Source organism: Lygodium microphyllum, chromosome 10, assembly GCF_053477565.2.
Source record: "Lygodium microphyllum isolate KBCC chromosome 10, Lygodium_microphyllum_v1.1.10, whole genome shotgun sequence".
Lineage (NCBI taxonomy): Eukaryota > Viridiplantae > Streptophyta > Polypodiopsida > Schizaeales > Lygodiaceae > Lygodium > Lygodium microphyllum.
The window spans coordinates 42,541,106-42,562,908 of record NC_141144.1 but is presented as its reverse complement, the minus strand read 5'-3'; the positions used below and the strand labels follow the sequence as shown (position 1 = coordinate 42,562,908).

At 46.4% G+C, this 21,803-nt stretch overlaps 2 protein-coding genes and 1 pseudogene across 2 annotated transcripts in view; 2 read left to right on the top strand and 1 right to left on the bottom strand.

Annotated features, from left to right (window-relative positions):
- LOC148029936 (uncharacterized) overlaps nucleotides 1-21,803 on the bottom strand; it is a 133,879-nt gene that overhangs the window by 35,550 nt on the left and 76,526 nt on the right. Inside the window, exons 12-14 of the mRNA XM_087686218.1 lie at nucleotides 3,756-3,834; nucleotides 3,508-3,673; nucleotides 2,385-2,455 (exon numbers count right to left, since the gene is read on the bottom strand). Of these exons, the coding sequence (XP_087542344.1) occupies nucleotides 2,385-2,455; nucleotides 3,508-3,673; nucleotides 3,756-3,834 (316 nt within the window). The remainder of the gene's footprint in view (nucleotides 1-2,384; nucleotides 2,456-3,507; nucleotides 3,674-3,755; nucleotides 3,835-21,803) is intronic.
- LOC148029938 (uncharacterized) lies at nucleotides 17,417-18,418 on the top strand. Its single transcript, XM_087687090.1, has one exon. The coding sequence runs from the start codon at nucleotides 17,618-17,620 to the stop codon at nucleotides 18,416-18,418; it is 801 nt and encodes a 266-aa protein (XP_087543216.1). The 5' UTR covers nucleotides 17,417-17,617.
- LOC148029937 (uncharacterized) lies at nucleotides 18,857-20,312 on the top strand (annotated as a pseudogene).

Here is a 21,803-nt window from a genome sequence, read left to right as displayed (position 1 = left end):
CTCTCTATTTATGTGAGCTGAGCTGTGGGGGCCTCCTACTTCGTAGAATAGCTGTTATGCGCCTCTAGAGCTCCAAGAGGAGAAACCCAAGCATCGCTAATCCTCAAACTGCATGATTCGTCTCAAGGGTCCAAAACCCTCTCAAAATAGACTATGGTATATGCCTTGTATATCATAATATATCGTGCATTGGTAGATATGGTGTTCCTCTGTCTCTAGCTCTCTGTCACATAGTGGGCATATGCATTCCTCTGTTTGTATGCCTTCCCATCTACCTGTCTCAATCCTCAAGTGGTGGGATGAGGTGCGGATCTGACCAATATAACTGTGTGTAATCCATGAGGTCGTTGCGTATCCATGTAACTGGGTCGAGTGATAAAACCATCCTCAAATACATGAAGGAAGTGGGTCTGGTAGTGTGCCATCCTTGTGTCACGGGGGGAGGGGGATTGGGGATCCAAGTCTTCTCCATATCTAAGGCCAATGTGGCCTGTGAAACTAAATTCAGGGTACATAGATGTATTATGTCATCTCATCAGTAAGGTGAAAATAACAGTAAAATATGCAGCCTATGAAACAATGCTGAGAATAACCATATGATGGAGTTATGTGAGAGTATAGCCATGTCCAGCATTGTCCCGTCGGTGGAATGAAAAAAGAGACCTAATTTGACAAAAGCTATTTATAGAAATTGTGGTGGGGATGATCTCGAGATCTACACATGACGTCAACTATGATGCGCCCCCTCACTGGTTGACTAATATGTTTGGTGGTGAGTTTCCAGTGTCTCATGATGATGGCTCTAATCTAGCTATGATGCAGCTTCCTTGTATGTGATCCTAGTAGAAACAGTCATAGTGCTCCGTGAAGTGAAACGGCTCTGTCCAGAGTGACTCCATGGCGTGGAGTGGAAGGTGTTTGGCAGGGTGGCTCTATCTCTACTAGGCTAGAAGTGTTAGTAGGCTCTAATCTATGAAAAAACTCTGTCACCAATCTCTGTGTGGATCCCTTTGAGTGAACTGGCCTCCTATCTCTGTGTGGCACCCTTGGAGCTCTAGGAGGAAGAGGCCTGGCCCTCATACGCTATAACACGATGAAGAGGTCCAAAACCATCATGGAAGAGGCAGTGGTACCATCCTCGTATGTCATAGTATACTGTACATCTGCATATGTAGTGTTCCTCTATCTCAAGCTCTGTGTTACAAAGCTGGCAAGTTCTATCCTCCACTAGAGTATCTCTACATCTGCCTATCTCCACTTGTAGCTTGTGAGTCTGTCCAATAGCATCCCGTATGTTGTGGGAGAGATGAGTGTCCAAGTAAGTATGGTGGCCTAATAGTGAAAACATCATCAAAGAGATGCAAGAAGTTCCTCCGCTAGAACTCCATCCTTGATCCTAACGGAAGTGGTGGGTGGGTCCATGTCCTCACTGTCTCAGTTCTCAAAATAATAACCAGTTAAGCTTGCACATTGACATACTAAATGGCAGGATCGTCATGCAAACCATACAGTTACTGCTCCACCATATCAAGCATATTAAGAAGATCAAATATATGGGCATGGCAGCACTCCAGAACATTTGTGAAACACAATTTACAAGACTGAGAAATGGAAAACATAAAGAAACCATGAATAACCTGTGTGGCAAGGTAATAAAACATATTTAGAAAGAAATGCACACAAACTACAATTTCAGCATAGTCTAGATGCGCTCCACTATCTAGGTCAGCCACATTGAGCTGAACCACATAACAGGATGGACATCAGTTAGAAATGAAAGTGCATGGGATTTCCCAAGCAGACCCATGGCATGAAGACGGCCTTCTATAAATACCATCTTCTCCAGCTCAAGTAAAGTTGGAAGTGAGCAAAGGTCATGCGTGTGCAAGTACTTTCAGTATCTAGGAGAAAGGAGTCATCTCGCTGTTGGGCATGTGGTAAAAGGGGGCATTTCACTTGAGAATCTCCTCACAAAAATATGTCAATTATTTCCACCAGAAATATTTGATGCCTACATCTTGAGGGTGCCTTCATATCTTGTTTTCATTGTGATGCATGGGCCCTCAAGGGGCGTCTCATTAGAGAGTTTCCTTGGAGAACCCACCGGAAATATCTGACAACCATGTCTTGAGAGTGCCTTGAATGAATCTTTTGATGCATGGGTCCTCATGGTTGTGGCCATAATAGATGCACAATGCAAGAAAAAGGCTTGACATCTCTTAGGTTGTGGCCATAATAGATACACAATGCAAGAAAAAGGCTTGACATCTCTCAGGGTAAATGGAGAACGTTTATTTCAAACAGCAAAGGAAGATCAACATATCAGAATATGTGTTGCTAAGAAATCAATCTTTTGTTTAAACCAGAATAAGACTTGTACACACCGATTTTGTATGGCCAGTTAATGAATGAACTAGGCTTCCATCAACTGCATTCCACACGCAGATTCTGCAATCTGAACAACCCAAAGCATATGTAATGCACAAGATTCACACAATCCTATGATTGAAAAGACAACAACAAGCAGTCATTTTAACTTGCACTATATATTTTAAACCATGCATATGTTGTTTCATCTTGTACTTGCTTTAGCACTGCTACCGTTATGAAACTACAGCATATTTCAAACATAAAATCCAGCTTTCACGATCAGACAGAATCTTATTATAGGAAAGATATATCTAACATACATTAATTGCTTTAGACTTGCAACATCATTAAGCAACCTTAGGACAAACTACTAACATTTCCAAAAAATCATAGGCAAACACTGTTACACCTTCCCATAGGACCTTTCTCTGATTATGTTCCATCCGTTCCCCCCCTTTTACTGAATACTTCCTATGCATTACTCGCTTTGAAGGTGACAAATGAGATACCTGTTAGGATCTCTATCTTTGTAGAGGAAGTATAAGCTCTAACTTTCTGTGAAACCTTTTGTGTATCCTTCATAAACTGTATGTCTGAGAATCTTTAACACTACCATCAAGATCTCAGTCTTTCTGCTTGAAGGAGGATAAATATCTAAGTCTCTAAAGTATATAGACCTTAATGCAACTTACTACTTGATATTTCCTTTATGTTCTCCTGAAAAACACATCATTATTGTTTGTTGACTACAAGTGCCTTCTCAACCATCTGAACTTGATTCTTACAACTTTTCAATGTCAGCAATGTCAAGCCACTAGCTTTTCTTACCAATATATTCTTTGTATTCTTGATGTTCAATGTTACCACCCCTGTCGTTATATCTATTGCATCTAGGCAAGAAAGATGTACAATGTATGCAACAGCAGAAGTATCTCTATAAATGACTAGAGGAGCTGAAACATTAGAGAGAGAGAGAGAGAGAGAGAGAGAGAGAGAGAAAATTAAGACTAAGGTTTTTCCTATAAGTATTTGTCTTCCATAAGCCAAAAAAAAGATTGACAGTTTCATGATGTCTAACTATTACTTTGTCAGTTGAACATCACAAAATCCTCGACTATTGATCCCTTGAAAACCTACCCATAATTGCTGCCAGCACGTAACGGTTGTCCAAGCTCCAAACAATCATGTTCACTCCACGGGGAGTTGGAAGTAGCCTTTGACGTGGAACACCTCTAGGTGGTTGCGGTGGCATGGGTGGTGGCGGAACACGCAAATGATATGCTTTCGTCCATTTGCTCTTCCCCTAATGTTGGCAAGGAATAAATACTATGTATAGAATCACATAAAAAATCGAACTTGAGAACCATTGTCAAGTGCTAACTTACATGATACTTTCGAGGACGAGGACCCCAAATAATTGCACTGCCATCACGAGAACAAGTAACTATGCTCTCATATCCATACCTGACAACAGCAGAATTTCAGTTATACAAACTCCCAAATCTGTCAAAAGAGCTTATGGACTTGATAAGTGAAAAAATATGCACTTCTCAGCCTGTCATATCAAGAACCTAAATAAACTACAACAAGGAATTTAGTAAACCCAGAATTTAAAAAAACAGAGAGAATTATTTGGGCACGTGTCCATGTGTGTGCATCACATGGTAACTCTGAAAGGCATTTCGCTGGCACTAAAATGCGAAATGCTTGAAACGTTTCATCGAAATGTGTCATGCCATTAGTGAAACAGTTGACTGGAACATGATTTTTAAATGGAATTTTTTTCTTTTTTCTTGCTTTTTTTAGCGTTTTTGCACACACTGCATACAGACTACTATTTGAAAAGAGACCTTATTTATTGACATGAAAGAATTTGTCACGAGAATGTGAAATTTTATTGCTTTGCTCAGCATTTGATTAAAAGTTAATCAAATGTGCTAATGTGACTTGCACATGTTTCACAGTGTGGGTCCCAAGACCTCGAGATATCAATTGTGGTGACATTAGAGACTAGGCATTATTTAATTAATTAATTAATGTCTAAGGGTCAATAACTGGTCAAGGATACTTGGAAGACAAATTGGCTTAGCCACTTTAATAATTGGTTGGTGAAATTGATTTTTTGAGCATTGGAAAAGTTATTAAGTTGATTTTCAAAATTAATATTCTTAAAATCAATTTAATAAGCTCGATAATGCTAGAAAATGGGATTAAAAGGCTGCCACTTGGCAAAACTTGCCCATGCAAGTTGGGGTTGGTAGAGTCTATTCCAACCATTGTGAGAGAGAATGAGGTTGTTAATGAGTAAGGAGAGATTGTTAGTGTGATTTCAGCCACCAAGGATCAGTCCTACAGCATGTGACTGCAGTTTGAAGCCCTCCAAGACCATGTGATACCAGCCCAAGGTCCTTCTAGTGCGGATGGCAACATATAGGATGGGGTAGCACTCTTTCTAGTGGTCCTAAGCTATAGGTGACAGCTTTCATGGCTATTTGAGTAGGGCAACAATAGCTGTTCAGCGTTTCTTGCAATGAAACTTTGAAATTTCTCTACACCATTCTCTCTCATCCCCCAACCATCTCTCAAGTTATCTCAACATTTCTTGGTGCTTGAGCCATCAAAGGAAGAGATTTCAGTCAATCTCTATTGTAAACCCTAATTTACACCAAAAACTAGGATTTTGACAGCCGCCACAGGATGTGTGCTGAGAATTGAGGGCCTAGGACTTGAATTCTAGCAGTTGAAATTGACAAATTTCAAGGAGATTCAAGAGGCCAGCCAGCCAATATTAGATTTGGGGATGAATTTGTCTTTCAAGGAGTAGGGTGAAGGCTAATCCCCAAGCAAACCAAGGTGCAAATTGCTTTGGAGACTTGCCAATCAATTTTGATAGCAAGAGGCACTTGGATTAGTGGAGAAGATCAGAGGATCTCAATTGTACTTCTTCCATTTGCAATATAAGATAAAGAAATACCAAGGGACACCAGTTTTGCAACCACCCCAGTATCCAATATCCAAGATTAAAGAGATAAAGTGTGCATTTTCAATTTATGTGAATTTTATACTTGCTGCAATTAGTACTTAATCAGGTTATTTACCACCCTATCCGAGGAAGAAGGCTGATTTCAAGGTTCCATCGCCAAGATACCACCAATTCCCTCAAATTGGTGGGCCCGAGGTACCTGATTGAAGGTCAAAAGCTTTGCTCTAGTGTTGAAATTGTATTCAACTGAGCATTACGACAAGAATGTGTTTAGATAGTGAGATGGAATCAAGCAAAGATGATGCCTCTCAATTTGAAAAATCACAAAGTGTTGGGAAAAATGCAATGCTTAATATTGGACAAGGCACGTAGCATGGACAGCAAGCTGATAATGTTGGTTTATACCAAAATGTGGGCCCTTGTAAACCTTTAGAAGCTGATGATCGGCAAGAGGAAGAGGAATTTGATGACGAGTTTAAAGATCAACTAAGGATAGCAGCTGAAATGTTTATACACTTGGCAAATGATCCTCAATTCATGCACTTTTTGAAGCCTTAAAGAAGGGTAGCAAAGGCAAAAAGAGAGGAGCATAGATAGCTCTTTCCTCGATCGGCCTTCTCCAACAGTCACGTCGCGCTGCTGTCCCCCCGCCCCGACTATGCACGCCCGTCCGATCACGCCATCCAACTAATCGCCCGTTGTCCGATCACTCACCCCGCCCAGACTGATCACCCTCCTGCCCCGACTGATCGTGGTCGTCCCAGCACTGTTCGCACCTCCCAGCTCTATTCGCGCGCCCCCGCCCCAACGTTGTGCAACGGCTGCCTGTCTACCATTTCTCCCTCTTGCCTGGCTGTCCCCTTGATTGGCCGTCCCCCCCCCCCCCTTGCCATCGACAGCCACCTGCGCCCAACCCCCCCCCCCCCCGGCCTATCTTTGCTCCCCCCTCCCAACTCCCCCCCTCCCAACTCCCCCCCCCCCCCTCGAGTGCTGCCTTGACGGGAGGACTGGCCCGCTATCAGGCTGCAACACCACCACCATTGAAAACAGAAAACCCCTCCCCCCTTTTTTTTTCTCCTCCAGTTGCTCCCTTCCCCTGCAGCAACTCCCCATTCAGCAACACAGCAGCGCGATAGGTAGGTTCTCCCAAAAGGGACACGCAATGGAAACCTTTGGTCAGACGCCGGCGCACTCACCGAGTGCCCCCCAGTCGAACACCTTGCGCGTAGTCCTCTTTGAGGAGCAGCTCTTAGCCGTCCAAGCTAAGGAGTTGGAGCTAATGAAAACAGCAATTGATGGTCAAGTAGTAGAACATTCCCCAGCCAAGGCTCAGCTTCGGGACTAGCTCCACTCCACGCTGAACATCGACACGGCGCAGATCATGGAGGCGGTCCTGTTGGGCCAAGGGATCTTCACGGTCCGCCTCAGTTCGGCAGTCGCAGCTCACGAGCTACTAGCCAGTTCACCATATACATCCACGAAGGGGGTCATATACATGGTCCCTTGATACAGTGGCTTCGCTATGGAGGCATTTGCACTCCACAACAGGCTTCTTCGGCACCTGGTCACCCTTCTCTTCCCCGGCCTGGCGATTGAGTACCGCCAGTTGGTGGAAGATTTTGGGAGGCTCTTCGGCACTGTCCTTCCCGCGTCCTTCGCGGATGCAGTGACAGCGGCAAGGGTCCCAAAGATACGAGTGGCAGTGAAGGAGGTCAAGAATATCCCACAGTTCCTAGAGATTGAGGCAGGCGGGCATTCCTTTAGACAGCAGATCATTGTGGCTGGGCAACCAGGGCAGTGCTTGCGCTGCCACGACTTTGGGCATCAGGCAGCAGTTTGTACACGGTTTGAAGCCAAGGCGGCTTCGCCCACAGGTCCGCAGGTGGATGCTGACGGTTTCACAAGGATCCAGAGACGACAGAGAGGGAAACGGCAAGGGGGGGCGCAGCCAGCCCCTCAGGCCCAGCCTCGTCAGCAGGGTGATGGCAAACGAGTGGCCCCCTTTCAGCAGAGCACTCCACAACTCCCCCTATCTGCCCCACCCGACAGGACTGATCCCCCCCCATTTTCTCCACATGCACCACAAACTGCCTCGCCTGAGCCCCCACAGGCCCCTCACCCACCCAGCCCCCCCCCCCACATCCCATTCCCCCCCCCCCCTCCACTGACCTTGGCCCACAACCCCCCCTTACCAGGGCTACCACCCCGCCCCCACACCCATCATGCATCTCTAGCCATCCCATCATAGCTCGATCCACCCCACATCCCATCCCCCCCCCTCCCTCCATTGACCTTGGCCCACATCCCCCCCTTGCCAGGGCTACCACCCCCCCCCCCCCCCCACACCCACCATGCATCTCTAGCCATCCCACCATAGCTTGATCCACTCCACCCCCATCACCCCCCCTACCAAGCAACCCCCCCTGATCCGCACCCAAGTCAGGTGAGCCCCCCACACCCACCATGCATCTCTAGCCATCCCACCATAGCTTGATCCACTCCACCCCCATCACCCCCCCACCAAGCAACCCCCCCTGATCCGCACCCAAGTCAGGTGAGCCCCCCAGACCCACCCCCCCCTCCTCCCACAGGAGGTGATGAGCCACACACACCTGCCTCCTCTGCACACCAACAGTTCCCCCCCATCCACACAACCACCAGCTCATCTGCCCCTGCCACCCGCCATACTTTCCCGAGACAAGCACAACTGCTACCACAAGAGTTTTTCCACACTGGCCCATGGTCTTACTTGCGAGTTGCGGAGCGCAGAGAGTTCCCACTACCTCTAGAGGTGGGGATCTTTGTGGTTCGTAAGTCAAGGAGGGGCAAGGTCCACCTACTAGCACCATAGGATGGACCAAACTACGCTTTCTTTTTTCAGTCATCTTTCTCAGAGGAGTGGACGACTATACAGATTGAGGAGGAATTGAAGAGTCAGGTGGCCGATCGCATCTCTTAGTGGATGGGAGATGAAGGACTAGCACTGTTCGCACAACAATGGCCAGGTTGCATGATGGACATTAACTGATGGGCTGGCGCCAACGTCCCGCATTTGAGCATTATCTTTCGAGCCCCCCCACAGTGGAGAGCGCCAAGGGACGTGATCAAGTGGCCCCCGGCACAGGCGGCCCGCTTCTACCAGTGTACAGAGTCACATTTTTAAGCATGGCTGATAGATGCATTGATAGTACCACCTGGAGCATCTATCACCTCTATGGTCCGGCCACCATGGGGGACTAGAGCTCACCATCCAGACCGGCGGCAAAACGCACCTGCATGCTTCGCAGTCTCTCTTCCTCATCTGTAGCTTCCACACCGAACAGATGCCTGTTCGGTCAGTCACAGGTTTCCCCATGAGCCTACATCTTGCATCCTGGAATATGAACAGTCTCCACTACAGTAGGACGAGTGGCTCGAGGAAGCTGATTGTTCGGTAGAAACTGTAGCCTGCCCTCGCCGGATGGATAGACATCTTGCTACTGCAGGAGCACAAGCTCACCCTCGCCCAGGCTCAGCAGGTTGGGAAGGTACTTCTGGGCAGCTCGCATACTTATTGGGAGCAAGCCATAGGTGCCCACAATAGGAGCGGAGGCGTATGCACATCTATTGGCCCGAGTCTCACCACCTATGTACGAGACCACGCGACGATAGTGGCAAGAAGGGCTCTATGGATCAGATTGGATATTGGGGACTCATGTGTTGGAGTCCTCAATGTCTATGCCCCTACGGAGGTTAGGACACACACCAGGTTCTGGGTGGAGATTGTAGATGGACTCTTAGAAGTGGACTCCTGGATTGTTGGAGGAGATTTCAACAATCTGGAGGCTTTGGAGGACCAGCAGGGCAGAGGAAGAAACTACCAAAGCATGGCTGGGGAGGAGCAGGAGGCATGGGAGGTCTTTTTGCTTGCAATCGAAGCACAGGATGCCTGGAAAGACCCTGCCTTCCACAGGAGAGAGAGAGGTCGTTGGACTTTTCCTGGGGTTACAGGCGGCTAGGTAGAGCCTTGCTGGAGCGGTTGGACAGGTTTTATGTGGGAGAGTGGGGAGGTTCTCGTGGAGGCCAGATTGAGCAGTTGGCAGGCATCACATTATCCGATCACTGCCCGGTTCTCCTGGCACTTGATCCCCCAGCATCCACCCTAGATACACGATCCTGTCGGATCCCTGACTCGATCTATAGGAGGGAGGAGGTGTCGAGACAAATAGAGCAGATCTGGACCAAAGAGTGGGTCAGGAGGGACAGGATAGCAGAGGAGGTTGCAGAGGTCCTAGCCGAGTCAAGCAGAATTTGCCAAGAGGCAGCCCTACAGGCCAGGCAACAGTGCTCGGAGGAGGAGAGAGCACTCCGGCGGGACCTGGCAGCTACGTAGAGATTGTTGCAGAAGGCACCAGGGGACCCCATCCTCCACGCACAGCAGGTGCGCGCGCGTGCAGCCATTGCTAGCCTAGAGGACAGGCGCTCGGAGTTCTCTTTCCGCACTTCAGCAGCCTTTTGGGCGCGGAAGGGAGACACGATGTGCAGGGAGTTCTTCCAAGTGCACCAGCCCTGCACCGCGAGAGAGCAGATACGCAACCTTAGGGACCAGTATGGGAGGACCCGTTCTAGCCCTGATGAGGTGATGGAGATTGCCACCGACTATTACACGCGCCTCTTCTAGCAGGAGACAGCTTCAATTAGAGGACAGAGATGCAGACAGCAAGTATGGGATCACATCTTGTACCTCGTCACAAAGGAGACAGGACACGCCCTCCTAGTCCCCTTCATAGAGAAGGAACTAGAGGAGGCTTTCCATACACAGGATGGGCAAAAATGCCCGGGGAAGGATGGCCTCTCTAAGGCCTTCTTCACTACCTACTGGGAGGTGGTGAAGGATCCCCAACTGAGGGCTTTCCAAGAGATATTCACCTCAGGACAGATGCCAAGGAAGCTCTCGGCAGACCTTATCAGTCTTCTCCCCAAAGGGGGAGACCGGTTGGAGCTATCCGAGTGGAGACAGATCACCTTATTGTCAGTGGCCTATAAGGCTCTGGCAAAGATGATTGGTAGACGATTACGCCATGTGCTTCCAGATATCATTCATGACACACATACAGGCTTTGTCCAGGATAGGAGCATCCTAGACAATGTATTTACATTCTTTGAGGCGACAGAGTGGGCTCAGCACAATGGGCAAAGACTAGCAGTACTACTCTTGGACTTCGAGAAAGCCTATGACAAGGTGGACTGGGATTTCCTAGAGGGTGCCATGGTGAAGTTAGGATTTCCCCACGCTTGGATTTGCAGGGTCTCCGGCCTGTACAGATCAGCCACCAGCAGGGTTCTCATAGGGGGAAGGCGAGGAGAGGAGTTCTAGCTAGAGAGATCGGTCCGACACGGCTGTCCCCTGGCCCCATACCTGTTCCCACTCTTTGCAAAGGCGATGTCTCACTTCCTCAAGTCACATGTGAGCGGACTACGCGGCCTCAGACTTCCAGTGAGAGAGGAGACTGAATTGTTAGACTCAGAGTACGCAGACGACACAGAACTCTACATAGAGGACGATGAGGTGATGCTGGAAAGAATGAGGCTGGCTCTTGATGTGTTCTATGTTGCAGCGGATGCGAAAATCAACTGGCGAAAGTCGGTTGGTTTCCTCATAGACCGGGACTCCAATACGGAGTGGGGAGTCCACTTGGGATTTAGATGGGTGAGCAGAGGGCAGACCGTCCGATACCTAGGGTTCCAGGTGGGACTTGATATCACTCCTACCCAACAGTTTCTTCCTGTTCTAGATTCTAATAGGAGGAAACTGACCTACTGGAGCACGGTTCGCCTCTCACTAGCCGGTCGAGCCCTGGTGGTTAACCAGATCCTCCTAGCAACGGCCTAGTACATCACCTCGTGTTGGTGTTTCTCCTCATCATGCGTAGGGCAGCTTCGCCGCCTGGTGCAGAATTTCCTTTGGTTGGGGTCTAATGGCTCCAGAGACTCCAGGACCAAGGTGGCGTGGGCGACCATCATACGACATCAATCAGAGGGAGGCCTTGGGATCATAGACCCAAAATATCAGAGTATGGCCCTCTTGGGCAAGCTAGTTGTCCGCGGTCTCACTCCAGGCGGGCAGACCTGGAAGGTCTTACTACAAAAGGGCCTTCAGGACTGTAAACCGAGGCTTTGCGGGGAGTGGAGGCCGTCCCTGAGATGGATCTTCACTTCAGCCCAGGTTACCCCGCCCAGATCACCTTTCCTGCAGAGCCTACTCCGCGTGTGGCAAGGCCTCCGTAAGGCCCTAATCCAGAGCCTCCCAGGTTGCCAAGATGAAATAGACCGCCAGCCGGTGATCTGGAACCTCCAGGTCAAAGATAGGGAAGGGGTATAGATAGGTGAGCGCCCCCACATCCAGTGGGCTGGGTGGGAGGCCGGCCCGGCTTGTTCCATCAAGACATGGCGGGAGGTGTATAGGATGGCAGATGAGGTGCTACAGCGAGTATCAGGGTACACGAGAGGAGTGGAGTTGAGAAGAAGAGAGATAGACGCAGCAATACCTCCGAAGTGGCTTGACCCCCCGATACGAGAACCGATAGAGGCCGGGGAGGTATGGGCAGCTAGGTTCTCTCCAGCAGGCATCCCTCTTTGGGAGGCAGGTAGAGTGGGTGGCGCCCCCCAGGGGACCTTCTTTGCCGTTCAGGAGGGGGGACGTCTGGCCCTTGAGAGAGGGCAATAGGATGAGGGGATTGTCACTCTTTCATGGAGAAGGATTTGGGTGGTGGGTCTTTAGGGGAAGACTTGGCGACTAGACCCCTATGTTTTCTAGATGGAGCTCAAGGAGTGGCGCATTTGGATCTGGGAGGGTAGACCACTTGATGAGCTGGAGTGGGATCCAGGAGAGTGGCTATGGCCGGCCTCTGCGGTTGCCAAAAAGCCACCCAGGTTCCTAGAATACACTGCTAGGATTGGCAGACATGTACTGATGTAGGAGGATATGGACTGGACGCCGTCACGCAGCAGGCACTGGGCAGAGAACAACATCACGAAGCCCTTCTGACGGACCTTCTGGCGCCGCCTATGGGATAGCTAGAGGCCGAGGAGGGTGTCGTATTTTTTTTGGCTAGTGGCACATGGAGATTTAGCAGTGGGAAGCTGGCTTGCCCAGATGCAGAAGGAGGGAGGTTGTAAGCGTTGCACACAGCAGCCTCTAGAAACCCCAAAGCACTGCCTTTGGTCTTGTAAGGAGGCGCAGCTAGTGTGGAGAGGAGCATGCCGTATCCTTCGACATATAGCACTAGTCATGAGGCAAAATCAGCTAGTAATGCTTGCATGAGGAAAAATGCAGCTAGTAATGTATGCAATGTACGAAAAATGTATCTTGGTATGGCTGGTAGTATGCAAATTCCCATGCAAGGTCACATTGCAATGGTCCAAAGTATGCAAACAAAAATGTTTCCTATTGCATCTGGTGCTCCTAGAATGTCAGGTACAAATGAGAGGCTAGTCAACTGGATGTAATGTTGCATCTTAGTTAAGTTGTAATTGCACCAATGTGAAAGTATAAAGCATCGCAATGCTCAAGGAAAAGAAAAGCCTACAACCTAGAGGACGTTTCAAGACAAGTAAAGTTAGAGGTACAGTTTCCATATGGTTCTTAGGGAAGCTTTAGCATTGTTTCACCAATAGATGCAAAGTGGATGAAAAAGGATGACTTGGCAGAGCATCCTCAGTTATTGCAACTTTACCGAGATGCCTTTAAGCTAGAGCCAACTTTAGTTCAGGCTCAATCAGGTTCAGTAGAGCAAGGGTCTAGAGCCTTGCCTGATGCTCAAGGGGGTGATAGCACTTCCACTCCGCTAGTTATGGATAGCTCTCGTATGTAGTGGATCTCGGATATATTTAATATGCATCCAAGATACTATGCTAACAGTATGTCTGCCATGAGATCACTACTTAGTGTATTAGTTATTTTGAGATATATGCAGATAAGTATGAGTTTCATCCTCGCACTGAAACTATACTTTTGTATCTATTTATGATCTGCTTCGCATGAGTTTTTGCCTCAGTTTTAAGACAAAAATTCTAATTAGTTTCAACTCAGTTTTTTATCCGTTTGAGAACAGTATATGGTGACTTTTGGAATCAGCTTTGCATCGGTTTTTGCATTAGTTTACTGATCAGTATTTGCAATCAGTTTAGAGTCCCATTTGCAGCGATTTGTGATCAGTTCTCAGATCAGAAAATGATTAGTTTATTATCAAATCATGCTTAGTTTTCAATGGTTTACAGCTGGTTCCATGACAACAACATGTTGGTAAATGCCATTGATAGTTTTAGCCATGGTTTATGCTAAGAATATGCTTTCCTATGGTTCAAGAGTCAAAACAATTGAGAAACATGAGTTATGGATACATCCAATGGGTTTCTAGCAACAGTTCTGGACTGATTTGTAGTTTCATGTTATGTGTATGTTGGCTGGAAATTTTCAGCTGGTTTGGGACACATGGCATAATTGGATAATAGTGGCCAATATTGTGATTGTAATGCCTTATGGAAATTCTAGTACAGTATGCTTTTCCTTTGGCACAATGTAGTGCAATCGAGGACGATTGCAAATATTTCAAGAAGGTGGTCTGTTACGAGGACGTGAACTTTTATTGCTTTGCTTAGCATTTGATTAGAAGTTAATCAATGTGCTAATGTGACTTGCACATGTGAGGTGCAAAATAATTATTTCACAGTATGGGATTCAAGACCTTGAGATATCAATTGATGCCAACAGCAAAAATTGTAATAAGTTATGTCTAACAAGTACTAGGTGGTACCTAGTGTCAGATTTGGGCCTAGACCAATTTATTACCCACTAATGTTAGTGGTGCCATCAAAGACTAGGTATTAATTAATTAATTAATACCAGTCTCAGGGTCAATAACTGCTCAGGGATACTTGGAAGACAAATTGGCCTAGTCAATTTAATTATTGGTTAGGAAAATTGATTTTTTAGCACTAGAATAATTATTAAGATCATTTTCAAAATTAATTTAATAAGTTGGATAATGCTGAGAATTTGGATTAGAAGATTGCCACTTGGCAAAACTTGCCCATGCAAGTGGAAAAAACGTTTTTAAGGACTAATGGAGTCTATTCCAACAATTATGAGAGAAAAGGATATTGTTAGAGAGAAAGGAGAGACTGTTGATGTGATCTGCAGCCACGAAGGATCAGTTCTACAACATTGACAGCAATTTGGAGCCCTCCAAGAGTAGGCAACAACAGCCCAAGGTCCTTTTGGTGTAGATGACAGCATAAAGGATAGGGCAATAGTCTTTCTAATGGTCCTAAGCTATAGATGACAACTTCCATGGCTGTTTGAGCAAGGCAGCAATAGTTTTTCAATGTTTCTCTCATGAAACTCTCAAATTTCTCTCTCTACAATATTCTCTCTCATTTCGTAGCCATATCTCAAGTTCTCTCAGTATTTTCCAGCAATTTGAGCCATCAAAGGAAGAGATTCTAGTCAATCTCTATTGTAAACCCTAATTTACAGCAAAAATTAGGATTGTGATAGCTACCTTGAGATGTGTGCTCATAATTAAGGGCCTAGGACTTGAATTCCAATAGTTGAAATTGAGGAATTTTAAGGAGATTCAAAAGATGAGTCAACCAATATTAGATTTGGAGTCGAATTTGTCTTTCAAGAAGCAAAGTGAAGGCCAATTCCTAAACAAACCAAGGAGCAAAGTGGTTTTGACGCTTGCTGGTTAATTTTAACAGCAAGAGATACTTGGATTAGCGAAGGAGATCAGAGAATCTCACTTGTACTTCTTCCATTTGCAATATAAGATAAAGAAATAATGCAAGGGACTTCAACTTTGGGGACAACCGGGTGTCGAATGTCCAAGATTAAAGTGGTAATGTGTGCATTTTCAGTTTATATGAATTTTATGCTTGTTGCAATTAGTGCTTAATCAGGTTATTTACCACCCTATCCGAGAAGGAAGGCTGGTTACAATTTGCATGGTATAAATATATAAGTTAAAACTAATTGTTTATAAATAATCTATCTCATATACATTACTCAATCTTGTCACTAGGCATTTCGCTTGGGACTTACGTGTCCAACCTTTTGCATATAAATTGCTACCAAGACATACTGGCTCAACGATTCAAATTAATTTGATGCTCATATACTTTGAAAGGCGATTTGTATTACGTGAGTGTTTTAAAATATGGATATTCTTTAGAGCAGAAAGAGTGTCGTTGTTAAAACCCTGTCACAGGTGAGTTTAGAGTGAGCAGGGAATTATTTTTTATGAGATAAGCAGTTGGTATGCACCTATTGGTAATGTATTAGATGATGATAATGATCGTGATAGCTATTTGCAAAAGGAAACGTAAGAATCACGGAGTCTTAGTGGACTAGAAACATCATCTTGTACTACACCTATAGTGAGCCCTAGGTCCGGGAGACTAAGGAGTAGCCCCACATCTTTTGTAACCCACTTGTTCCCTTCAGGGTACGTCTTAGCTGTCCATTGGAAAGGAGGTCTAGAAAGTTCCGCCCAACACTCCCATGGAATGTTACAGGATTTGCGATCTAGGACTTTCTGCGTCTACTACGTAGCGGAAGTATTCTGGCCGTTCCCACTTAGGACCAACCTGAATCAGTGTTTTCCCTAATGGTCATTTCCTAAACGGCAACTAGTGTCGAACCCCGAGCGAACTACTTTACGCAGAAACTCTAGGGCCGAAGTGGATTCACAGTGCACTTCGTTCAAGGAGAATGGGAAACGAGAGGGATGCAAGGCTCGACCTCTTTGCCATAAGGCATAGTCCGACTCCGTTCCCCTAAAACAGCGTAAATCCGGGATTATTATCACCTAGACTCTAGGTCAATGCCCTTGCTATTCATTTTCCTTGAAACAATCTCCTTGCTGTCCATTATGGTTGAGAAAAGTTCCCGGCCAACCGGGACCACCCATCTGTAGGACGGACCCATGGCCACATCCACCGCACTTTCCTCAAGTTGTTTTAGTTTTCTAATTACCTACCACATTTAGTTGGACGTGCATCAAGCAGCTTCCTTAATTAGCCCACTAGGCACCAATTCCTTCACATAATCTTAGCACTCGACATAGAAAAGTAGTGTCAAACCAGTTCCTTTTCAACAGTTTATCATATTTATCTTTGGAATACATTTATAAAGTCCAGCCCATAGGTTTATATCCATAATCCGCCCAAAGGATTTCCAGCAATCTACAGGGATTACTAATCCAAGATTCCGCCCGTAGACTAGTATACGGGTCTCGCGATCCAATCCCGAGTCACATTGGCCTCTTGTGCAGGGCCCGAAAGGCGAGGGATTTACGGCCAGAACCCCCTGGCACCCAAGCGTCCTCTTGCTCAAAGTAGCGCTCAATGGAGAGACCTCACGCGGCGGGTTTGGTCCACCTTCCCGGCACAGCTAACAACCCCCTTGGTTAGGGTCAGGCAGTCAATCGGAGGTAACTGAGGCTGTGGCTCCCTTCAGGCCTTCAACTTGAAGCATTAGATATCTTTTCATCCTTTAGTTCATTGAGCAAACAAAGTAAACAGTGCTCTTTAAACTGTTACAAGCACAATCATTTCCAGTGGTCGTTATTTGGCCAACTGCTAATGAGGAGGAACAAAAAAAGAAAATGAGAGCACTCCATGTTCGGGTGACAGGGCTGAAGATGCATGAAAAGGTGGATGAGGACACCAAGGTGCTATACATGTTAATGAATATTAAGAAAGACAAGCATATCTCCGAGAGTGAGCAAGAAAAGCACAAAAGGGAAGAGCTCAAAAGAGTGTGCACTCATTCTCCGCTTCCCCACCATGGAGGCTAGGAGAGACTTCCTAGCTCAACGCCGTACATTGAAGGGGACCGGTGTGTTTTTGGGAGACGATCTCACACCAACCCAACTAGCCCACATGAGAGAGTGCATGCCAAAAATTAAGACAGCCAAGGAGGAGGGCAAACTCGCCTTCTACAGAGAAGGGAGAGTGGTAATCATGGAGAGGCGCCACAAATGACAGTGTGAGACCTATGGAACCAGCCTTGCAGTGGCAGTTTGGAACTGTAATGGAGTCCTCCGATTGGATGTGGGAGCTTTTAAGGACACAATCAGAGGGAGAGATATAGTGTTCTACTCCGAGACACATCAGGGACCACATACTACATTTCCATGGGTGACAGGCTATAGGTGAAAGTCAACTTGCAGGAAGGAGACACGTACAAACCACAGTAATCGCGTGTCGGGAGGAGTGGCAATGTTATTCAGGGAGGAGCTACAACAGATGATCCAGGTAGTCCGCAGAGATGGGCAGGCCAGATACATGTGGGTGAGAGTGCGTGGTGAGGAACACACTTTGTATGTTGCCATATGCTATTTCCCCCCTCTGACGTCCCGATACGCCCCACCCAAGGGGCAATCACCATATGTGGCTTTGGATGAGGATATTTGGGAGTTCTCGAAGGAGGGAAAGGTTATCTTACTAGGAGACTTTAATGCCAAGACAGCCTCCCATCAAGTGTCTTTCTTTGATGCATCTGAAGAGATGCTACAAGAGCAGGATGTGTTAGAGCTACAGCTGGAGAGGACATCTCAAGATATGGGGGAAGTCACCGAATATGGGAGATACCTTGTGGAGATGGGCACAACACACAGGTTGGCCATTCTCAATGGCATGGCTAGATACCCCCTATCCAGCGCCTTCACATGTTATCCTCACCGACACGGTGCCAGCACAGTAGACTGTGTTCTTACCCCACCAATGCTGATATCTCACATCCAGGACCTCTCAGTATCCCCACACCTTCTCGGAGTTGCAGTGGATCATGCCTACCTATTATTCACCATTGACCCATTTGAACCTTGTCCAGAGACCACCACTTTCTTTACAGAAAGTAGGGTTCGAGAGGCCATTGATAGACTTAGCAGAGGAAAGACACAAGATCATGATGGACTAGTAGCTGAGCACTCGATCCATGCTAGAGATTTGGTGGCACGATTCCTAGCTTACATGTTTAAGAGAGCCATGTGTGAAGGCCTACCAAAAGCTGGAGCATGAACACTATTGTGCCTATCCTCAAGTCAGGGGACCCTACTCTACCCAGTAACTATCGAACTATCATGGTTGGGCATACATTGGCTAAGTTATATGCTTTCATCCTTAAGCATGAGTTAAGCAGGTGGGCAGAGATGTGGGGTCTTAGAGCACAATGGCTTTAGGAGAGGCTTCTCCACGTTGGATCACATCCTCACACTCCGAGCGATCATTGAGGAGGGAAGGGACCCATGGTCAACGGACCTACTGCTGCTTTGTGGACTTCCACAAAGCCTTTGACACAGTACCGAGAGATAGGATGATACATAGATTACATAACATGGGAGTACCAAAAGAGCTCAGTTGAGGTATTTTGGCACTATATGAGAGAGTTGTAGGCAGAATCCGGACGCCTGAGGGCATTTCAGCACCTATTTACTTCACCATTGGGGTGAAGCAGGGATGCCCCCTCTCTCCACATTATTTGGCTTGTACATTGATGGGATTGCTGATTATATTTCACAGGAAGGAGATAGAGGAGCTCCACTAGCTAGCACTTGGATACCTCTCATGTTGTATGTAGATGACATTGTATTGATAGTTGACTCTCCAGAGGGTCTACAGAGACACTTGGATGCATTACACTCCTATACTTTGGACAGTGGGCTTTCAGTGAACCTTGGTAAAACCAAGGTGATGGTATTTAACACTACACCACAGTGGGTTAGGAGATCAGTACCTCAATTCACATATGGATCTAAGGAGCTGGAGTTTGTGGATTCTTATACATACCTGGGAGTCTTATTCACAAGGCCCACCTTTTCTATGCGAGAGGCAGCACACACTAGACTGACTCACGGATACACAACACTAGGTGGTTTGGAGAGGATGTGCTCACAGGTGCAATTCCAAAAACCCCGTACCAAGCTATGGCTCTTCGATACACTGGTCACATCCACACTAGTTTATGGAGTACAGATATGGGGGCCCAATCTTGACCACCATATCAGATCAAGGCGCACTTATGACAAATGGAGGTCAATGGAGAAACCCCTAGTGTCCATGATATCTAGGATGATCAAATGTAAGGCCTCAGTGCCACATGAGATCATCAGAGCCGAGCTAGCAGCTACACGGATTGTGGTAGAGGCCCTCACCCGATCGGTCACATACATACATAGCCTATGGGACTTACCCAAACACAGCCCTTGAGTCCTCCAAGCAGCTTGCCAGAGAGGGTGATACTTCATGCTGGTATGCACAGATGTCGTCCTGGTTTGAGCTACATGGCTTTAGCATGGACAAGTTACCACCCTTCCACTACTCCCTTGAAGCACCATCTCTTGATATGAGCAGGTTAGAGATTCGCAAGATCATCAGGATGCATCTTACCCAGTTGGATATCAAGTGGACATGGTTTATGCCATAGAAGGAGCTAGGGACAAAGATGGCTTTCTACTGCAAGCATTTCCTTCATACCACAAATGATGGATTTATTGTTCGCCCGAGATACATGGACACCCACCTTTCCAATGGGATCAGATGTACTATTGGCCAGTTGTGCACCTCCTCACATCAGCTAGAAATTGAAACTGGCAAATATAAATCCATCCCACCAGAGGAGTGCGTATGCCAGATATGCCAATTAGAGCCAGAGACAAAGGAGCATTATATCTGTCGTTGCCCAGCGTATTATAAGGTCCGTGGTCGTTTCAACTGTCTCTTTAGAGATAGATTTGGACCACTATCCAGAGTCATGGATTTTACCGATCAGCGATGCCTTGGTCTCTTTCTTCTCGAGATACGACGGCTTCGTGACATGCACCTCAGGAGTACAGCTGCTCCAAGACACCGAGGCCCTTCACAGAGGCAGCTTACAGACTTCTTTGCAAAGGAGACTCAGAAGACTTCAATGTAGTTACAGCCACAGTCCACACGAGAGCCTCTCTCACTGCCACAGTCCACACATAGACAAGTAGTACTGAGTGATCGAGTCGTTCAGCTTAGCCGATCCAAATGTCCCAGGCCTTGACACAGACACCGACGACACCTTCATAGGCGGATACAAGGGATTATTACTCAGGCTAGAGCTAGGCCCTCCATACCCACATGAGATTGTACCGTTTTGAAGCTCATTGTTATTAGATAGAGCTCTATGTTTTACACATAGCCATAGTTAGCTTCCTTTCTTATTCTGCTTGTGCTACATATTTTGCCCAAACAGTTGTACCATCATACACATGATTGTAACTCATGGTCTCATAGGTCATTTTGGCCTTTTGTAGACATTAATATATCATTTCATCTCTCTCTCTCTCTCTCTCTCTCTCTCCTAATTTTCATAGTGAAAATTGATCGAGTTGGTTAGTTCAAAGAATTGTCATTTGTTTTTCGTCGTGTTTACAATGGTATCAAAGCAAGGACTTCTTCTTCTTTGCAAGAACTTTTCTCGGGTGACAAGATCTTTAGGCCCAACTTTCTCAACATGTCAAAAGGCAAAGAGAGAGAAATTTGGTGAACAATCGGAAGCCTCCCGCCACTCTTTATCTGTTTGCTTCTTTGATTATGAGAAGATACAAAGATACAAGGAGTTGGAAGCCGATCCAGAAATTTAAGCGTTGATGGAGTTAAATATATAGGAGTGTTGGTGTAACCATGGTGTCAAAAAGCCATAGTTTGGTACGCAGTTCATGAAACTATATGTGAGCACATTGCCTCTCCAATGCACCTAAGGCTACATATACTTTTGCCAAATGAGCCTCTAATGTCTCTCTCCAAGAGAACTGTGGTCCCTTCAATGTGACCCCCAAATAAACATACTGCCCGACCATCTCCAATGGCTCTCCATTAAAAGTAAATTGGTGCTCAGCTCTTATCACCCAAGCTGCTGAGATGTTAAATATCATAACTTTAGTTTTCCCAAGGTTCACCTTAAAGTCTCTATCTCTGCAAAAAGCTGCTAATGCATCCGAGTGTCTATTTAGTCCCTCAAGTGAGTATCATTTGCATAAACCAGTAATGGTATCAGCACTCAAGCCAAGCGGCCCCAGTAGTTCTGTCCACATAAAGTAGTACTGGTATCAGCACTCCAGTCAAGGCTGCTCCGGCCCCACTAGTTTTGTTCACATATTCTGAAATTTCGCCTATATACAGCTCAAGAAGTGTCAGTGAAAGTGCGCAACCTTGTTTCACCCCAATGGTACTATTGACTGTATCTGAGATGCCTCAGGTGACCATACTCTATCTGTCATTGTCTCATACAAGGCATAGATACTCCACTATATCTCTACGGGCACATCAATGTCTTGCATTCTTCTCATGACTCTAGCACATCGCACTATGTCAATGAAAGTCCACAAAACAGCAATAGAGCTTTTTCTTGAATGCCTTGCCTTCTTCAATGATTGCC

Coding starts and splice junctions, on each gene's coding strand:
- LOC148029938 (XM_087687090.1), top strand. CDS start 17,618: ATGTTATTCAGGGAGGAGCTACAACAGATGATCCAGGTAGTCCGCAGA.